The 18,121-nt window shown below is 43.5% G+C and overlaps 4 protein-coding genes across 4 annotated transcripts; 1 reads left to right on the forward strand and 3 right to left on the reverse strand.

Annotated features, from left to right (window-relative positions):
* The first annotated feature begins 1,216 nt into the window (after nt 1-1,216).
* LOC137291127 (uncharacterized) lies at nt 1,217-3,106 on the forward strand. The gene has a single exon (XM_067822412.1). It carries the CDS (start codon nt 1,217-1,219, stop codon nt 3,104-3,106), a length of 1,890 nt encoding a protein of 629 aa, XP_067678513.1.
* A 10,947-nt stretch (nt 3,107-14,053) lies between these two features.
* LOC137291128 (uncharacterized) lies at nt 14,054-14,926 on the reverse strand. Its single transcript, XM_067822413.1, has one exon. It carries the CDS (start codon nt 14,924-14,926, stop codon nt 14,054-14,056), a length of 873 nt encoding a protein of 290 aa, XP_067678514.1.
* A 180-nt stretch (nt 14,927-15,106) lies between these two features.
* Nucleotides 15,107-16,180, reverse strand: LOC137291129 (uncharacterized). The gene has a single exon (XM_067822414.1). The coding sequence runs from the start codon at nt 16,178-16,180 to the stop codon at nt 15,107-15,109; it is 1,074 nt and encodes a 357-aa protein (XP_067678515.1).
* Nucleotides 16,181-16,360: 180 nt separating this feature from the next.
* LOC137291130 (uncharacterized) lies at nt 16,361-17,424 on the reverse strand. The gene is made up of 2 exons (XM_067822415.1): nt 17,403-17,424; nt 16,361-17,142 (listed from the first exon to the last, which is right to left on the reverse strand). The coding sequence occupies exons 1-2, from the start codon at nt 17,422-17,424 to the stop codon at nt 16,361-16,363; spliced, it is 804 nt and encodes a 267-aa protein (XP_067678516.1).
* Between the last annotated feature and the right edge of the window lie 697 nt (nt 17,425-18,121).

Here is an 18,121-nt window from a genome sequence, read left to right on the forward strand (position 1 = left end):
AGTTAACAAAAGATGTGACAATTCAAACAGCATATGAGGATGTGATAACACAGTATGAGAAAAAGGGATACATAAGAAAAGTACCTGAAAAAGAAATTAAAACAATAAAATACTGGTACTTACCACACTTTCCTGTTGTCCGGCCGGAAAGAAATACAACTAAGGTTAGGATGGTTTTTGATGCCTCAGCGAAATGTGACAAAATGTGACAGCGTGTCCTTAAATGATGTTGTGCAACAAGGACCAAAGCTGCAGAACAATTTGGTTGAAATACTTCTAAGATTTAGAAAACATCCTATTGCAATCATATGCGACATTGCAGAAATGTACTTACAAATTCAGATTCCTAAACATGATCAGCCTTTCTTCAGATTTCTTTGGAGGTCAATGAATACGGAGAAAGAACCAGATGTGTATGAATTTTCACGGGTAGTCTTTGGAATGAATTGTTCGCCCTTTCTTGCACAGTATGTTACACAGGAACATGCTAAGTCATGTGAGAGTCATCTTCCTTTAGCAGCAGAAACAGTAGCGAAATCAACATACATGGATGACACAATGGATTCTGTGGAGACAGAAGACAAAGCACTACAGCTTTATGATCAAATAAATGAACTGTGGACAACAGCTGGTATGCATGCCAGGAAGTGGGTCTCCAATTCCGTGAAGTTGCTTGAATGCATTCCAGTTGCAGACAGACTATCTGAAATTAATATTCAGATGTCCGAGCTGCCATCTGTGAAAGCTCTAGGATTACTTTGGAATGCAGAGAATGATAAATTTCAGTTCTGCTACAAACTTACTAATGGCCACTTCAATGTGTCAAAAAGAGCTTTCTTGAGAGAAATTGCAAAGATATTTGACCCTCTAGGGCTTCTAGCTCCATTTACAATTAGGGCAAAGATTATTTTGCAACAGGTGTGGTTGTCTGGTGTAGGATGGGATGACAAGATGAGTCCTGACTTAGAGAAAAAAGGTCTTACAGTGGTATATGGAACTGGCAGATTTGAAGTCATTACGTTTTCCAAGGTGGATAGAATTTAGCTCAGAGATTGCCATTCCATGTCTGCATGTGTTTGTTGATGCATCGCAAGATGCTTTTGGTGCTGTGATATACTTGGTGAGTGGTCATGGAGAGAGAATAGTTAGTCAGCTTGTTGCTTCAAAAAGCCATGTTGCTCCAATTAAAGCTGTAAGTGTTCCACGGCTTGAATTAATGGCAGCTGTTCTTGGAGTGAAACTCCTTCTGATTGTTGCAAAAGGTCTGGAAATGTCAGTTCATGATGCAAAGCTGTGGTCTGATAGCATGAATGTTTTATGGTGGATTAAGAACCACAGCAGAAGTTTTAAGCCATTTGTGGCTAGTCGTGTGGGTTATATTCAGGAGATGACAAAACCTTGTCAGTGGATGCACGTACCAACAAAGCTGAATGCAGCTGACATACTTACCAAAGGAAGTAAACCTGAAACTCTGGGCACAACAGCATGGCACCATGGTCCTGAGTTCTTAGCACACGATGAAAGTCAATGGCCAGAGCAGAAAAATGATTTCGAGAAGGTAGATCTGGAAAAGAAAACTAGATCAAACTTCAAAGTCACTATGAATGTTCAACATGATGATACGCCATGGCGTTTAGGTCCATGTAGGTGTTCTGACTGGAATAGACTTTGTAGGATCTTTGCATGGGTCTACAGGTTTCTAAACAACTGTCGGACAGCAAAAAATGTCAGACAGAAAAACAGTCTTGTTCCAGAAGAACTTGAGGAGGCTGAAAGAAAACTAATAGCAGATGAACAAAAGGAAGCATTTCCAACTGAGTATATGGCACTGAAACAGAGCAAGAGAGTAGCATCCAAGAGTAAACTCATTGGATTGCAGCCTTTTCTGGATGAAACGGGAGTGATGAGGTTAAATGGCAGATTGAGATTTGCAGATGTGCTCTCTTGGAAGGCTAGATTTCCAATAATCATTCCCAGGAAAAGCTGGGTGACGAAACTCATAGTGAAACACCACCATGAAAAGTGTCTTCATATGGGAACCAACACCACACTGGCCTCATTGTCGTCAAAGTTCTGGATTGTATCCTCAAGGGAGGAGATCCGTGAATGGGAAAATGAATGTGCTTGGTGCAAAAAACAAAAGGCAAAACCAGCAGAACAGCTCATGGGAAGTCTTCCAAAAAGTAGAGTAGTAAGTTCAATGAGAGCATTTGTTCAAACTGGAGTGGACTTTGCTGGTCCGTTTCTTACGGTACAGGGCCGAGGAAAAAGCCGTCATAAGAGGTATTTGTGTCTCTTCACGTGTCTAGCTACTCGAGCTGTACACCTAGAGATTGCTTACGGACTAGACACAAACTCATTCTTAAATGCTCTTTTCCGTATGGCACATAGACGAGGATGGCCCAAGGAGATGGTATCTGACAACGGCACAAATTTCGTTGGAGCCGTAAAAGAGCTTAAACAGTTGGTGAAATCTTTAGATTCAGACACCATGAAATCAAAGTTGTCAAACAGAGGCATAGTTTGGAGGTTTAATCCGCCAAATGCTCCTCACTTTGGAGGAATTTTTGAATCCATGATCAAGTCAGCTAAGCGTGCGATTTATGTGATACTTGGGTCAAGTGATGTCACTGATGAAGAATTGATGACAGCCTTTACGGGTGTTGAAGCTCTGTTAAATTCTAGACCACTCACATATCAGAGTGCACACGTTCAAGATGATGTTCCTCTTACTCCAAACCATTTTCTTCATGGACAACTAGGGGGAGACTTTGCTCCAGAAATAGACTCCACTTCTTATGCCCCTCAAAAACGTTGGCGACGGATACAGGAACTCATCAGGCATGTATGGAGGAGATGGATGAGAGAGTGGCTTCCAACTTTGAATGTCAGAAAAAAGTGGGTCACACCCTCAAGAGATTTCAAAGTTGATGATGTTGTTATTCTCGTGTCACAAGATAACCCACGAGGAACTTGGCCTCTGGGAAGGGTAGTAAAAACATACCCAGGAAAGGATGGCCACGTCAGGGTGGTTGAAGTACAAGTTGGACAATCGAGGTTCACTAGGCCAGTGACTAAGGTTTGTCCTCTGGAATATAGCAATTGAACCAGAAAGAACAAGTTACCAGTGTAAATAAAGTAGAATGTTCAAGTTTAGAACAGTGTTTGTTGTAAATAGGTTGAATATTTTAGCATTTATTTCGTTGGTTTGAGATTGCATTGCTGTTGATAGATGATGATAGACAGGAGTCTATCATGGAAGGGGGCATGTTCTGAAGGGTTTGTGATTGTGTTCACGGGCGTTGTGGTTTGATGGCATAAACGCAGCCGTTTCGGAGCATGTCATGGACTTTTTCGTGCTGCACGGGATTTTGTGCACCGTTCATCTGGGCATCTTGAACATGTGGCAGATTTTGAGTGTTGAGCGCTGGAGACAGAATAGACGAGTAGCTCTCCAGTAGTTTGTGACACAAAACAGTAAAATAGAAATAGGAATAAGATTTAGAGAGATAGATAGATAGATAGAGTAGGATTAACTAAATAGACAGGTTTGCATATTTAGTTTAATTTTCATTGCATATATTTTACATTTCATTACATTACAACGGAATTTCACTTTTAGTTGATTACAAGGGGATTTCACGTTTATTTGTTTAAAGGGGAGTTCATGTTTAGTTAGTTAAAAGATTTGGTTTGAAAGGTAAGTCGAAATTTATATTTTAGTTTAATTTCCACTGCGTTACATCCAGAATATCACATGTGGAGTTAAGAGATCATTTTGGTTGTTCATGTTAACTGCACATGGCATAAACAGTTGCTTTACAATATCAATGACTACAGTTTTACAATGACATGTCAGTAAACTGCTCAGTCTTCTCTGTGGCTAGCATAGAGAGATAATGTTCATTACTGAATGTTATACAGGCATAGTTTTATTGACAAAGGCATTAGTTCAGATAGACATAAAATATATCTTCTCAATGAGATTTAATAGCATCATTTAGGGCATTGTACCAGCATTTCTTCTTAAAAAATTGACCATCATTGACACAGTATATCGTTTAGGTTATACATATGTACAAGCTGCAACATATTATATACCGAGGAGTTTTTACTACATGATGTGAACATGCCAGGGCAAACTAGAAAAATTACTTTAAAATCATAGTTATACTTTGCCTTACAAAGCTTTCCTAATAGGTGGAGGGCTCTTTTTTCCAGGTAATACTGTAGAGGCATGATACTGCTGACATCAAATACAACAAGACTGGGAGTGATGACATCCAATACAACAAGACTGGGAGTGTGCTTGTGAAGGTTACTGATGACATCCAATACAACAAGACTGGGAGTGTGCTTGTGTAGGTTACTGTTGCAGCATTAGTGAAATGGAGCCACTCACTCACTCACTCACTCACTCACTCACTCACTCACTCACTCACTCACTCACTCACTCACTCACTCACTCACTCACTCACTCACTCACTCTTCTAAACACAAATCACTTGTGATGCTTCAGCTGCAGGCACCTGCATGTTCATTGTGGTAAATGTTTGCAAAACAGTTTATATAACATGTTACGAAATTTCACTTTCTGTAGATTCCATTATTACTGATGAAGTGATAATTCTTATTGGGTCACAATGTTTAAAGTTTGAGTGATAGTTATTATCGGTCACATTTCGTATCATAAAAGTTCAGTGCTAATAGTATTTTTAGCAGCACATCTTTAAGGTAGCGCCTTAGAATTATCTCCCTTTGAGTATGTGTTTTGATTAATTGTTGACTTCACGGAGGCAACAAGTAGCTTCTAAGTTAATGGCGATGGTCCTATTGTGCTCAAATATTCAAGAGTCATTGGCTGTGTATATATAGGGCTGGTTATTGAGTTGATCACACACTCGAACACACGGATAACTGGAGTACATCAGTTGGCCTGATTCTTCGTGAACACTTGACCTACACGATTTCTGCCTGACTGCTCGCCGTGTTATATCCAGTATAACTGTTTCTCACCCTAAAACCAAGACTTTGGTGAGTTGATATTATATTTGTGACCCATTACTTCTGATTTGACTCAAGTGCATTGTACTAGAAACCTCTATTGTGAATTGTTGCATCTTGCTCTCTGCTCAATACAAAATGTTTAATATTTTATACCTTTTGTCACAGCAAAGTTTTAACCGTAACAGTATCTTTCTGTGTTTGGCATGAATGAGCATATGTACCAGATGAACCTCCACATGGAGTACTGTGACGTGGCTCACACATTATGTACCTAAACATTCCTATTTTCTTCTTAATTTCTAGCTACAACTTGTTTGTGCATGTGGTGTCGTGGTTATATGGATGAAGCAATGCTGAAATAATGTACAATTTTTTTTCTTCCAATCACTCACCATCATTCCAATTGGATGACTCAGTCAGTGACACAGCTTGGCCGTCTCAAACATTTTTATCACCTGGTCACAATTATGGAGGCCCTCTATAGACCTTTCCATGGCTTATTTCATGGGCACAGACATTTTGTGGCAGCTGTTAAACAGCTCCAATAATAAACTTGTCTGTATAAGTATTTCTGATGTCATGTCTAAGGCAAACATTGCAGGTAAGAAATGTTTACAGTACTAAAGCTTTAATAAATGACCAGGTCATGTCAATATCATGTGCTCTTTGTTGTAACTCAGCAATTGTAATTTTGCATGAAAACTGAGGACCTTTTCAAGACGCATTTAATGTGAAACTGTTAGGCTGCCTGTATCTCATAACATAAAGCTTGTCTATTAGTATTGTTAAAAAGTACTAATATATTTTCTTATTTATCTCACACAGCTTTAAAAAAGTAATGTTCTCTTGCAACTAGAAGTAACAATATCATTATGTCAGAGAGTTATCTGTAATGAGGTAAGGTGAAAATGTGATGAGTGGGTATGGTTATTATTGTAGTTCTGTTACAGAGCCACTACCTGAAGACACTGCCGAGTGGGTACGGTTATAATTGTAGTTTCTGTTACAGAGCCACTACCTGAAGACAGTGCCGAGTGGGTATGGTTATTATTGTAGTTTCTGTTACAGAGCCACTACCTGAAGACAGTGCCGAGTGGGTATGGTTATTATTGTAGTTCTGTTACAGAGCCACTACCTGAAGACAGTGCCGAGTACGTATGGTTATTATTGTAGTTCTGTTACAGAGCCACTACCTGAAGACAGTGCCGAGTACGTATGGTTATTATTGTAGTTCTGTTACAGAGCCACTACCTGAAGACAGTGCCGAGTACGTATGGTTATTATTGTAGTTCTGTTACAGAGCCACTACCTGAAGACAGTGCCGAGTGGGTATGGCTATTATTGTAGTTCTGTTACAGAGCCACTACCTGAAGACAGTGCCGAGTGGGTACGGTTATAATTGTAGTTCTGTTACAGAGCCACTACCTGAAGACAGTGCCGAGTGGGTATGGTTATTATTGTAGTTCTGTTACAGAGCCACTACCTGAAGACAGTGCCGAGTGGGTACGGTTATAATTGTAGTTTCTGTTACAGAGCCACTACCTGAAGACATTGCCGAGTGGGTATGGTTATTATTGTAGTTCTGTTACAGAGCCACTACCTGAAGACAGTGCCGAGTGGGTACGGTTATAATTGTAGTTCTGTTACAGAGCCACTACCTGAAGACAGTGCCGAGTGGGTACGGTTATAATTGTAGTTTCTGTTACAGAGCCACTACCTGAAGACAGTGCCGAGTACGTATGGTTATTATTGTAGTTCTGCTACAGAGCCACTACCTGAAGACAGTGCCGAGTACGTATGGCTATTATTGTAGTTCTGCTACACAGCCACTACCTGAAGACAGTGCCGAGTGGGTATGGCTATTATTGTAGTTCTGCTACACAGCCACTACCTGAAGACAGTGCCGAGTACGTATGGCTATTATTGTAGTTCTGTTACAGAGCCACTACCTGAAGACAGTGCCGAGTACGTATGGCTATTATTGTAGTTCTGTTACAGAGCCACTACCTGAAGACAGTGCCGAGTGGGTATGGTTATTATTGTAGTTCTGTTACAGAGCCACTACCTGAAGACAGTGCCGAGTGGGTATGGTTATTATTGTAGTTCTGTTACAGAGCCACTACCTGAAGACAGTGCTGAGTACGTATGGCTATTATTGTAGTTCTGTTACAGAGCCACTACCTGAAGACAGTGCCGAGTGGGTATGGTTATTATTGTAGTTCTGCTAGAGAGCCACTACCTGAAGACAGTGCCGAGTGGGTACGGTTATAATTGTAGTTTCTGTTACAGAGCCACTACCTGAAGACAGTGCCGAGTGGGTATGGTTATTATTGTAGTTCTGTTACAGAGCCACTACCTGAAGACAGTGCCGAGTGGGTACGGTTATAATTGTAGTTTCTGTTACAGAGCCACTACCTGAAGACAGTGCCGAGTGGGTATGGTTATTATTGTAGTTTCTGTTACAGAGCCACTACCTGAAGACAGTGCCGAGTGGGTACGGTTATAATTGTAGTTTCTGTTACAGAGCCACTACCTGAAGACAGTGCCGAGTGGGTATGGTTATTATTGTAGTTCTGTTACAGAGCCACTACCTGAAGACAGTGCCGAGTGGGTATGGTTATTATTGTAGTTCTGTTACAGAGCCACTACCTGAAGACTGTGCCGAGTGGGTATGGTTATTATTGTAGTTCTGTTACAGAGCCACTACCTGAAGACAGTGCCGAGTACGTATGGTTATAATTGTAGTTCTGTTACAGAGCCACTACCTGAAGACAGTGCCGAGTGGGTATGGTTATTATTGTAGTTTCTGTTACAGAGCCACTACCTGAAGACAGTGCCGAGTGGGTATGGTTATTATTGTAATTCTGTTACAGAGCCACTACCTGAAGACAGTGCCGAGTGGGTATGGTTATTATTGTAGTTTCTGTTACAGAGCCACTACCTGAAGACAGTGCCGAGTACGTATGGTTATTATTGTAGTTCTGTTACAGAGCCACTACCTGAAGACAGTGCCGAGTGGGTATGGTTATTATTGTAGTTCTGTTACAGAGCCACTACCTGAAGACAGTGCCGAGTGGGTACGGTTATTATTGTACTTCTGTTACAGAGCCACTACCTGAAGACAGTGCCGAGTGGGTATGGCTATTATTGTAGTTCTGTTACAGAGCCACTACCTGAAGACAGTGCCGAGTACGTATGGCTATTATTGTAGTTCTGTTACAGAGCCACTACCTGAAGACAGTGCCGAGTGCGTATGGTTATTATTGTAGTTCTGCTACAGAGCCACTACCTGAAGACAGTGCCGAGTGGGTACGGTTATAATTGTAGTTTCTGTTACAGAGCCACTACCTGAAGACAGTGCCGAGTGGGTATGGTTATTATTGTAGTTCTGTTACAGAGCCACTACCTGAAGACAGTGCCGAGTGGGTACGGTTATAATTGTAGTTTCTGTTACAGAGCCACTACCTGAAGACAGTGCCGAGTGGGTATGGTTATTATTGTAGTTTCTGTTACAGAGCCACTACCTGAAGACAGTGCCGAGTGGGTACGGTTATAATTGTAGTTTCTGTTACAGAGCCACTACCTGAAGACAGTGCCGAGTGGGTATGGTTATTATTGTAGTTCTGTTACAGAGCCACTACCTGAAGACAGTGCCGAGTGGGTATGGTTATTATTGTAGTTCTGTTACAGAGCCACTACCTGAAGACTGTGCCGAGTGGGTATGGTTATTATTGTAGTTCTGTTACAGAGCCACTACCTGAAGACAGTGCCGAGTACGTATGGTTATAATTGTAGTTCTGTTACAGAGCCACTACCTGAAGACAGTGCCGAGTGGGTATGGTTATTATTGTAGTTTCTGTTACAGAGCCACTACCTGAAGACAGTGCCGAGTGTGTATGGTTATTATTGTAGTTCTGTTACAGAGCCACTACCTGAAGACAGTGCCGAGTGGGTATGGTTATTATTGTAGTTTCTGTTCCAGAGCCACTACCTGAAGACAGTGCCGAGTACGTATGGTTATTATTGTAGTTCTGTTACAGAGCCACTACCTGAAGACAGTGCCGAGTGGGTATGGTTATTATTGTAGTTCTGTTACAGAGCCACTACCTGAAGACAGTGCCGAGTGGGTACGGTTATTATTGTACTTCTGTTACAGAGCCACTACCTGAAGACAGTGCCGAGTGGGTATGGTTATTATTGTACTTCTGTTAAAGAGCCACTACCTGAAGACAGTGCCGAGTGGGTATGGTTATTATTGTAGTTCTGTTACAGAGCCACTACCTGAAGACAGTGCCGAGTGGGTATGGCTATTATTGTAGTTCTGTTACAGAGCCACTACCTGAAGACAGTGCCGAGTGGGTATGGTTATTATTGTAGTTCTGTTACAGAGCCACTACCTGAAGACAGTGCCGAGTGGGTATGGTTATTATTGTAGTTCTGTTACAGAGCCACTACCTGAAGACAGTGCCGAGTGGGTATGGTTATTATTGTAGTTCTGTTACAGAGCCACTACCTGAAGACAGTGCCGAGTGGGTATGGTTATTATTGTAGTTCTGTTACAGAGCCACTACCTGAAGACAGTGCCGAGTGGGTACGGTTATAATTGTAGTTTCTGTTACAGAGCCACTACCTGAAGACAGTGCCGAGTGGGTATGGTTATTATTGTAGTTCTGTTACACAGCCACTACCTGAAGACAGTGCCGAGTGGGTACGGTTATAATTGTAGTTTCTGTTACAGAGCCACTACCTGAAGACAGTGCCGAGTGGGTACGGTTATAATTGTAGTTTCTGTTACAGAGCCACTACCTGAAGACAGTGCCGAGTACGTATGGTTATTATTGTAGTTCTGCTACAGAGCCACTACCTGAAGACAGTGCCGAGTACGTATGGCTATTATTGTAGTTCTGCTACACAGCCACTACCTGAAGACAGTGCCGAGTGGGTATGGCTATTATTGTAGTTCTGCTACACAGCCACTACCTGAAGACAGTGCCGAGTACGTATGGCTATTATTGTAGTTCTGTTACAGAGCCACTACCTGAAGACAGTGCCGAGTACGTATGGTTATTATTGTAGTTCTGTTACAGAGCCACTACCTGAAGACAGTGCCGAGTGGGTATGGTTATTATTGTAGTTCTGTTACAGAGCCACTACCTGAAGACAGTGCCGAGTGGGTATGGCCATTATTGTAGTTCTGCTACACAGCCACTACCTGAAGACAGTGCCGAGTACGTATGGCTATTATTGTAGTTCTGTTACAGAGCCACTACCTGAAGACAGTGCCGAGTACGTATGGCTATTATTGTAGTTCTGTTACAGAGCCACTACCTGAAGACAGTGCCGAGTGGGTATGGTTATTATTGTAGTTCTGTTACAGAGCCACTACCTGAAGACAGTGCCGAGTGGGTATGGCTATTATTGTAGTTCTGTTACAGAGCCACTACCTGAAGACAGTGCCGAGTGGGTACGGTTATTATTGTACTTCTGTTACAGAGCCACTACCTGAAGACAGTGCCGAGTGGGTATGGTTATTATTGTAGTTCTGTTACAGAGCCACTACCTGAAGACAGTGCCGAGTGGGTACGGTTATTATTGTACTTCTGTTACAGAGCCACTACCTGAAGACAGTGCCGAGTGGGTATGGTTATTATTGTACTTCTGCTAAAGAGCCACTACCTGAAGACAGTGCCGAGTGGGTATGGTTATTATTGTAGTTCTGTTACAGAGCCACTACCTGAAGACAGTGCCGAGTGGGTATGGCTATTATTGTAGTTCTGTTACAGAGCCACTACCTGAAGACAGTGCCGAGTGGGTATGGTTATTATTGTAGTTCTGTTACAGAGCCACTACCTGAAGACAGTGCCGAGTGGGTATGGTTATTATTGTAGTTCTGTTACAGAGCCACTACCTGAAGACAGTGCCGAGTGGGTATGGTTATTATTGTAGTTTCTGTTACAGAGCCACTACCTGAAGACAGTGCCGAGTGGGTATGGCTATTATTGTAGTTCTGTTACAGAGCCACTACCTGAAGACAGTGCCGAGTGGGTATGGTTATAATTGTAGTTTCTGTTACAGAGCCACTACCTGAAGACAGTGCCGAGTGGGTATGGTTATTATTGTAGTTCTGTTACACAGCCACTACCTGAAGACAGTGCCGAGTGGGTACGGTTATAATTGTAGTTTCTGTTACAGAGCCACTACCTGAAAACAGTGCCGAGTGGGTACGGTTATAATTGTAGTTTCTGTTACAGAGCCACTACCTGAAGACAGTGCCGAGTATGTATGGTTATTATTGTAGTTCTGCTACAGAGCCACTACCTGAAGACAGTGCCGAGTACGTATGGCTATTATTGTAGTTCTGCTACACAGCCACTACCTGAAGACAGTGCCGAGTGGGTATGGCTATTATTGTAGTTCTGCTACACAGCCACTACCTGAAGACAGTGCCGAGTGGGTACGGTTATAATTGTAGTTTCTGTTACAGAGCCACTACCTGAAGACAGTGCCGAGTGGGTATGGTTATTATTGTAGTTCTGTTACAGAGCCACTACCTGAAGACAGTGCCGAGTGGGTACGGTTATTATTGTACTTCTGTTACAGAGCCACTACCTGAAGACAGTGCCGAGTGGGTATGGCTATTATTGTAGTTCTGTTACAGAGCCACTACCTGAAGACAGTGCCGAGTACGTATGGCTATTTTTGTAGTTCTGTTACAGAGCCACTACCTGAAGACAGTGCCGAGTGCGTATGGTTATTATTGTAGTTCTGCTACAGAGCCACTACCTGAAGACAGTGCCGAGTGGGTACGGTTATAATTGTAGTTTCTGTTACAGAGCCACTACCTGAAGACAGTGCCGAGTGGGTATGGTTATTATTGTAGTTCTGTTACAGAGCCACTACCTGAAGACAGTGCCGAGTGGGTACGGTTATAATTGTAGTTTCTGTTACAGAGCCACTACCTGAAGACAGTGCCGAGTGGGTATGGTTATTATTGTAGTTTCTGTTACAGAGCCACTACCTGAAGACAGTGCCGAGTGGGTACGGTTATAATTGTAGTTTCTGTTACAGAGCCACTACCTGAAGACAGTGCCGAGTGGGTATGGTTATTATTGTAGTTCTGTTACAGAGCCACTACCTGAAGACAGTGCCGAGTGGGTATGGTTATTATTGTAGTTCTGTTACAGAGCCACTACCTGAAGACTGTGCCGAGTGGGTATGGTTATTATTGTAGTTCTGTTACAGAGCCACTACCTGAAGACAGTGCCGAGTACGTATGGTTATAATTGTAGTTCTGTTACAGAGCCACTACCTGAAGACAGTGCCGAGTGGGTATGGTTATTATTGTAGTTTCTGTTACAGAGCCACTACCTGAAGACAGTGCCGAGTGGGTATGGTTATTATTGTAGTTCTGTTACAGAGCCACTACCTGAAGACAGTGCCGAGTGGGTATGGTTATTATTGTAGTTTCTGTTACAGAGCCACTACCTGAAGACAGTGCCGAGTACGTATGGTTATTATTGTAGTTCTGTTACAGAGCCACTACCTGAAGACAGTGCCGAGTGGGTATGGTTATTATTGTAGTTCTGTTACAGAGCCACTACCTGAAGACAGTGCCGAGTGGGTACGGTTATTATTGTACTTCTGTTACAGAGCCACTACCTGAAGACAGTGCCGAGTGGGTATGGTTATTATTGTACTTCTGTTAAAGAGCCACTACCTGAAGACAGTGCCGAGTGGGTATGGTTATTATTGTAGTTCTGTTACAGAGCCACTACCTGAAGACAGTGCCGAGTGGGTATGGCTATTATTGTAGTTCTGTTACAGAGCCACTACCTGAAGACAGTGCCGAGTGGGTATGGTTATTATTGTAGTTCTGTTACAGAGCCACTACCTGAAGACAGTGCCGAGTGGGTATGGTTATTATTGTAGTTCTGTTACAGAGCCACTACCTGAAGACAGTGCCGAGTGGGTATGGTTATTATTGTAGTTCTGTTACAGAGCCACTACCTGAAGACAGTGCCGAGTGGGTATGGTTATTATTGTAGTTCTGTTACAGAGCCACTACCTGAAGACAGTGCCGAGTGGGTACGGTTATAATTGTAGTTTCTGTTACAGAGCCACTACCTGAAGACAGTGCCGAGTGGGTATGGTTATTATTGTAGTTCTGTTACACAGCCACTACCTGAAGACAGTGCCGAGTGGGTACGGTTATAATTGTAGTTTCTGTTACAGAGCCACTACCTGAAGACAGTGCCGAGTGGGTACGGTTATAATTGTAGTTTCTGTTACAGAGCCACTACCTGAAGACAGTGCCGAGTACGTATGGCTATTATTGTAGTTCTGCTACACAGCCACTACCTGAAGACAGTGCCGAGTGGGTATGGCTATTATTGTAGTTCTGCTACACAGCCACTACCTGAAGACAGTGCCGAGTACGTATGGCTATTATTGTAGTTCTGTTACAGAGCCACTACCTGAAGACAGTGCCGAGTACGTATGGCTATTATTGTAGTTCTGTTACAGAGCCACTACCTGAAGACAGTGCCGAGTGGGTATGGTTATTATTGTAGTTCTGTTACAGAGCCACTACCTGAAGACAGTGCCGAGTGGGTATGGCTATTATTGTAGTTCTGTTACAGAGCCACTACCTGAAGACAGTGCCGAGTGGGTATGGCTATTATTGTAGTTCTGTTACAGAGCCACTACCTGAAGACAGTGCCGAGTGGGTATAGTTATTATTGTAGTTTCTGTTACAGAGCCACTACCTGAAGACAGTGCCGAGTGGGTTAGCAATAATACTGGAAACTGGCGTCAGATAGAATATGAAAATATTATTGACTATCTCATTAAGTCACACTCTTTTGATTCCAAGGAAATGATGGCTTTTTGAGCAACATATGTATATGATTATATGCAGAATGGTTAGGTGATATTCAAAGCATTGTGGAAAATGAAGTTCATTATATTAAATCCTGTGTGTCACCCTCTCAGCCAGGAGCCTCTGCAGTTCCTTACAATGCTTGGGTTCCTGCAAGGAATGATGGTACTATATCAACAGCATGTTGTACCTGCCTAGCCAGTCATGGAAAGTTGTGTAGGCATGTTGCAGCCAGTCATGGAAAGTCGTGTAGGCATGTAGCAGCCAGTCATGGAAAGTCGTGTAGGCATGTAGCAGCCAGTCATGGAAAGTCGTGTAGGCATGTTGCAGCCAGTCATGGAAAGTCGTGTAGGCATGTAGCAGCCAGTCATGGAAAGTCGTGAAGGCATGTAGCAGCCAGTCATGGAAAGTCGTGTAGGCATGTAGCAGCCAGTCATGGAAAGTCGTGTAGGCATGTTGCAGCCAGTCATGGAAAGTCGTGTAGGCATGTAGCAGCCAGTCATGGAAAGTCGTGTAGGCATGTTGCAGCCAGTCATGGAAAGTCGTGTAGGCATTTTGCAGCCAGTCATGGAAAGTCGTGAAGGCATGTTGCAGCCAGTCATGGAAAGTCGTGAAGGCATGTTGCAACCAGTCATGGAAAGTCGTGAAGGCATGTTGCAGCCAGTCATGGAAAGTCGTGTGGGCATGTTGCAGCCAGTCATGGGAAGTCGTGTGGGCATGTAGCAGCCAGTCATGGAAACTTGTGTAGGCATGTTGCAGCCAGTCATGGAAAGTCGTGTAGGCATGTAGCAGCCAGTCATGGGAAGTCGTGTAGGCATGTTGCAGCCAGTCATGGAAAGTCGTGTAGGCATGTAGCAGCCAGTCATGGGAAGTCGTGTAGGCATGTTGCAGCCAGTCATGGAAAGTCGTGTAGGCATGTTGCAGCCAGTCATGGAAAGTCGTGTAGGCATGTTGCAGCCAGTCATGGAAAGTCGTGTAGGCATGTTGCAGCCAGTCATGGAAAGTCGTGAAGGCATGTAGCAGCCAGTCATGGAAAGTCATGTAGGCATGTAGCAGCCAGTCATGGGAAGTCGTGTAGACATGTAGCAGCCAATCATGGGAAGTCGTGAAGGCATGTTGCAGCCAGTGATGGAATGTCGTGTAGGCATGTAGCAGCCAGTCATGGAAAGTCGTGAAGGCATGTAGCAGCCAGTCATGGAAAGTCGTGTAGGCATGTAGCAGTCAGTCATGGGAAGTCGTGTAGGCATGTTGCAGCCAGTCATGGAAAGTCGTGTAGACATGTTGCAGCCAGTCATGGAAAGTCGTGTAGGCATGTAGCAGCCAGTCATGGAAAGTCGTGAAGGCATGTAGCAGCCAGTCATGGAAAGTCGTGAAGGCATGTAGCAGCCAGTCATGGAAAGTCGTGTAGGCATGTAGCAGCCAGTCATGGAAAGTCGTGTAGGCATGTAGCAGCCAGTCATGGAAAGTCGTGAAGGCATGTAGCAGCCAGTCATGGAAAGTCGTGTAGGCATGTAGCAGCCAGTCATGGGAAGTCGTGTAGGCATGTTGCAGCCAGTCATGGAAAGTCGTGTAGGCATGTAGCAGCCAGTCATGGAAAGTCGTGTAGGCATGTTGCAGCCAGTCATGGAAAGTCGTGTAGGCATTTTGCAGCCAGTCATGGAAAGTCGTGAAGGCATGTTGCAGCCAGTCATGGAAAGTCGTGAAGGCATGTTGCAACCAGTCATGGAAAGTCGTGAAGGCATGTTGCAGGCAGTCATGGAAAGTCGTGAAGGCATGTAGCAGCCAGTCATGGAAAGTCGTGTAGGCATGTTGCAGCCAGTCATGGAAAGTCGTGAAGGCATGTTGCAGCCAGTCATGGAAAGTCGGGTAGACATGTAGCAGCCAGTCATGGAAAGTCGTGTAGGCATGTTGCAGCCAGTCATGGAAAGTCGTGTAGGCATGTAGCAGCCAGTCATGGAAAGTCGTGTAGGTATGTAGCAGCCAGTCATGGAAAATCGTGAAGGCATGTAGCAGCCAGTCATGGAAAGTCGTGTAGGCATGTAGCAGCCAGTCTTGGGAAGTCGTGTAGGCATGTTGCAGCCAGTCATGGAAAGTCGTGTAGGCATGTAGCAGCCAGTCATGGAAAGTCGTGAAGGCATGTTGCAGCCAGTTATGGAAAGTCGTGTAGGCATGTAGCAGCCAGTCATGGAAAGTCGTGTAGGCATGTTGCAGCCAGTCATGGAAAGTCATGTAGGCATGTTGCAGCCAGTCATGGAAAGTCGTGAAGGCATGTAGCAGCCAGTCATGGAAAGTCATGTAGGCATGTAGCAGCCAGTCATGGGAAGTCGTGTAGGCATGTAGCAGCCAATCATGGGAAGTCGTGTAGGCATGTTGCAGCCAGTGATGGAATATCGTGTAGGCATGTAGCAGCCAGTCATGGAAAGTCGTGAAGGCATGTAGCAGCCAGTCATGGAAAGTCGTGTAGGCATGTAGCAGTCAGTCATGGGAAGTCGTGTAGGCATGTTGCAGCCAGTCATGGAAAGTCGTGTAGACATGTTGCAGGCAGTCATGGAAAGTCGTAAAGGCATGTAGCAGCCAGTCATGGAAAGTCGTGAAGGCATGTAGCAGCCAGTCATGGAAAGTCGTGAAGGCATGTAGCAGCCAGTCATGGAAAGTCGTGAAGGCATGTAGCAGCCAGTCATGGAAAGTCGTGAAGGCATGTTGCAGCCAGTCATGGAAAGTCGTGTAGGCATGTAGCAGCCAGTCATGGAAAGTCGTGTAGGCATGTTGCAGCCAGTCATGGAAAGTCGTGTAGGCATGTTGCAGCCAGTCATGGGAAGTCGTGTAGGCATGTAGCAGCCAGTCATGGAAAGTCGTGAAGGCATGTAGCAGCCAGTCATGGAAAGTCATGTAGGCATGTAGCAGCCAGTCATGGAAAGTCGTGTAGACATGTAGCAGCCAGTCATGGAAAGTCGTGTAGGCATGTAGCAGCCAGTCATGGAAAGTCGTGTAGACATGTTGCAGCCAGTCATGGAAAGTCGTGTAGGCATGTAGCAGCCAGTCATGGAAAGTCTTGAAGGCATGTAGCAGCCAGTCATGGAAAGTCGTGAAGGCATGTTGCAGCCAGTCATGGAAAGTCGTGAAGGCATGTAGCAGCCAGTCATGGAAAGTCGTGTAGGCATGTTGCAGCCAGTCATGTAAAGCTGTACATCTAGCCTGGTTACATGGATGTGCTGGTAAATCTTGTACTGATTTACCATGTTCATGGGCACAAGGAACTGGCAGTAATAAATTACTCAGTGAATTAAAGAATTAGAATTTCAATCATCCAAAAAGGATGTGATGATCTTAGTCAAGCTGCAGAAATGTCAACATCACTGAAAAGCAGGCTATACAAATTTAAGCAGTTTGTTACCACAGAAGAATTTACTGAGCATGTAAATAATTCTCCAGTTTGTTCTCTTAGGAAACTGAAGGGAACACTTCTCCATAAAACATTTTCAGCCACTGAAAATGTGAATCCTTTCTGCATGCAAACCTCTAATGATGACTTCAGACATGGCACTCATGATACTGATTACAGCAAGACCACAAACTTAGAATGTTCTGTGTGTCAGAAATCTTATGACGTATGTTAATCTTCCAGATTACAAGAGAGAAAAGTACTTTACCATTGAACCAGGGTGCATCATTAAGCCTGCTATGGAAAAACAGCAGGCGAGTAAGAATAACTGCATCAAAGGTCAACAGTGTGCCTTAAACAAGTAGAGGAGACTCTGAGACATTCCTGAACTGCCACCTCTGGAGTGACCCCTGAACCCATAGCAAGATAAGCACATTATCAGGATATTTCTGGGAAGAAAGTAATATGTACAAGACCTGCAATATCAACACATGAACCATTTTTGTCTGCTAGTCCTGATGGAATCATTGAAGATTCTGCAATACTAGAAAAAATACGCCCTTAGACAACATTTGTGTATGCAATGACTGACTCAGGAAAAGGTGATGTTCGACATGTAAATATGTACATTTCTTTCACTCACTGACACTCAGATGATTAATAATAAAGTCATAGTTACATATCATGAATTGCTTACGTATAATGAACAATACTATTGTTCAAGTCAAATACTATTTTACACACCAGTAATTTAAAACAAATGTTTAGCACATTTAGGTTGATAAATTACAATGTACCAGTATGAACAATACTATTGTTCAAGTCAAATACTATTTTACACACCAGTAATTTAA

Source organism: Haliotis asinina, chromosome 7 (assembly GCF_037392515.1).
Source record: "Haliotis asinina isolate JCU_RB_2024 chromosome 7, JCU_Hal_asi_v2, whole genome shotgun sequence".
NCBI classification, from domain to species: Eukaryota; Metazoa; Mollusca; class Gastropoda; order Lepetellida; family Haliotidae; genus Haliotis; species Haliotis asinina.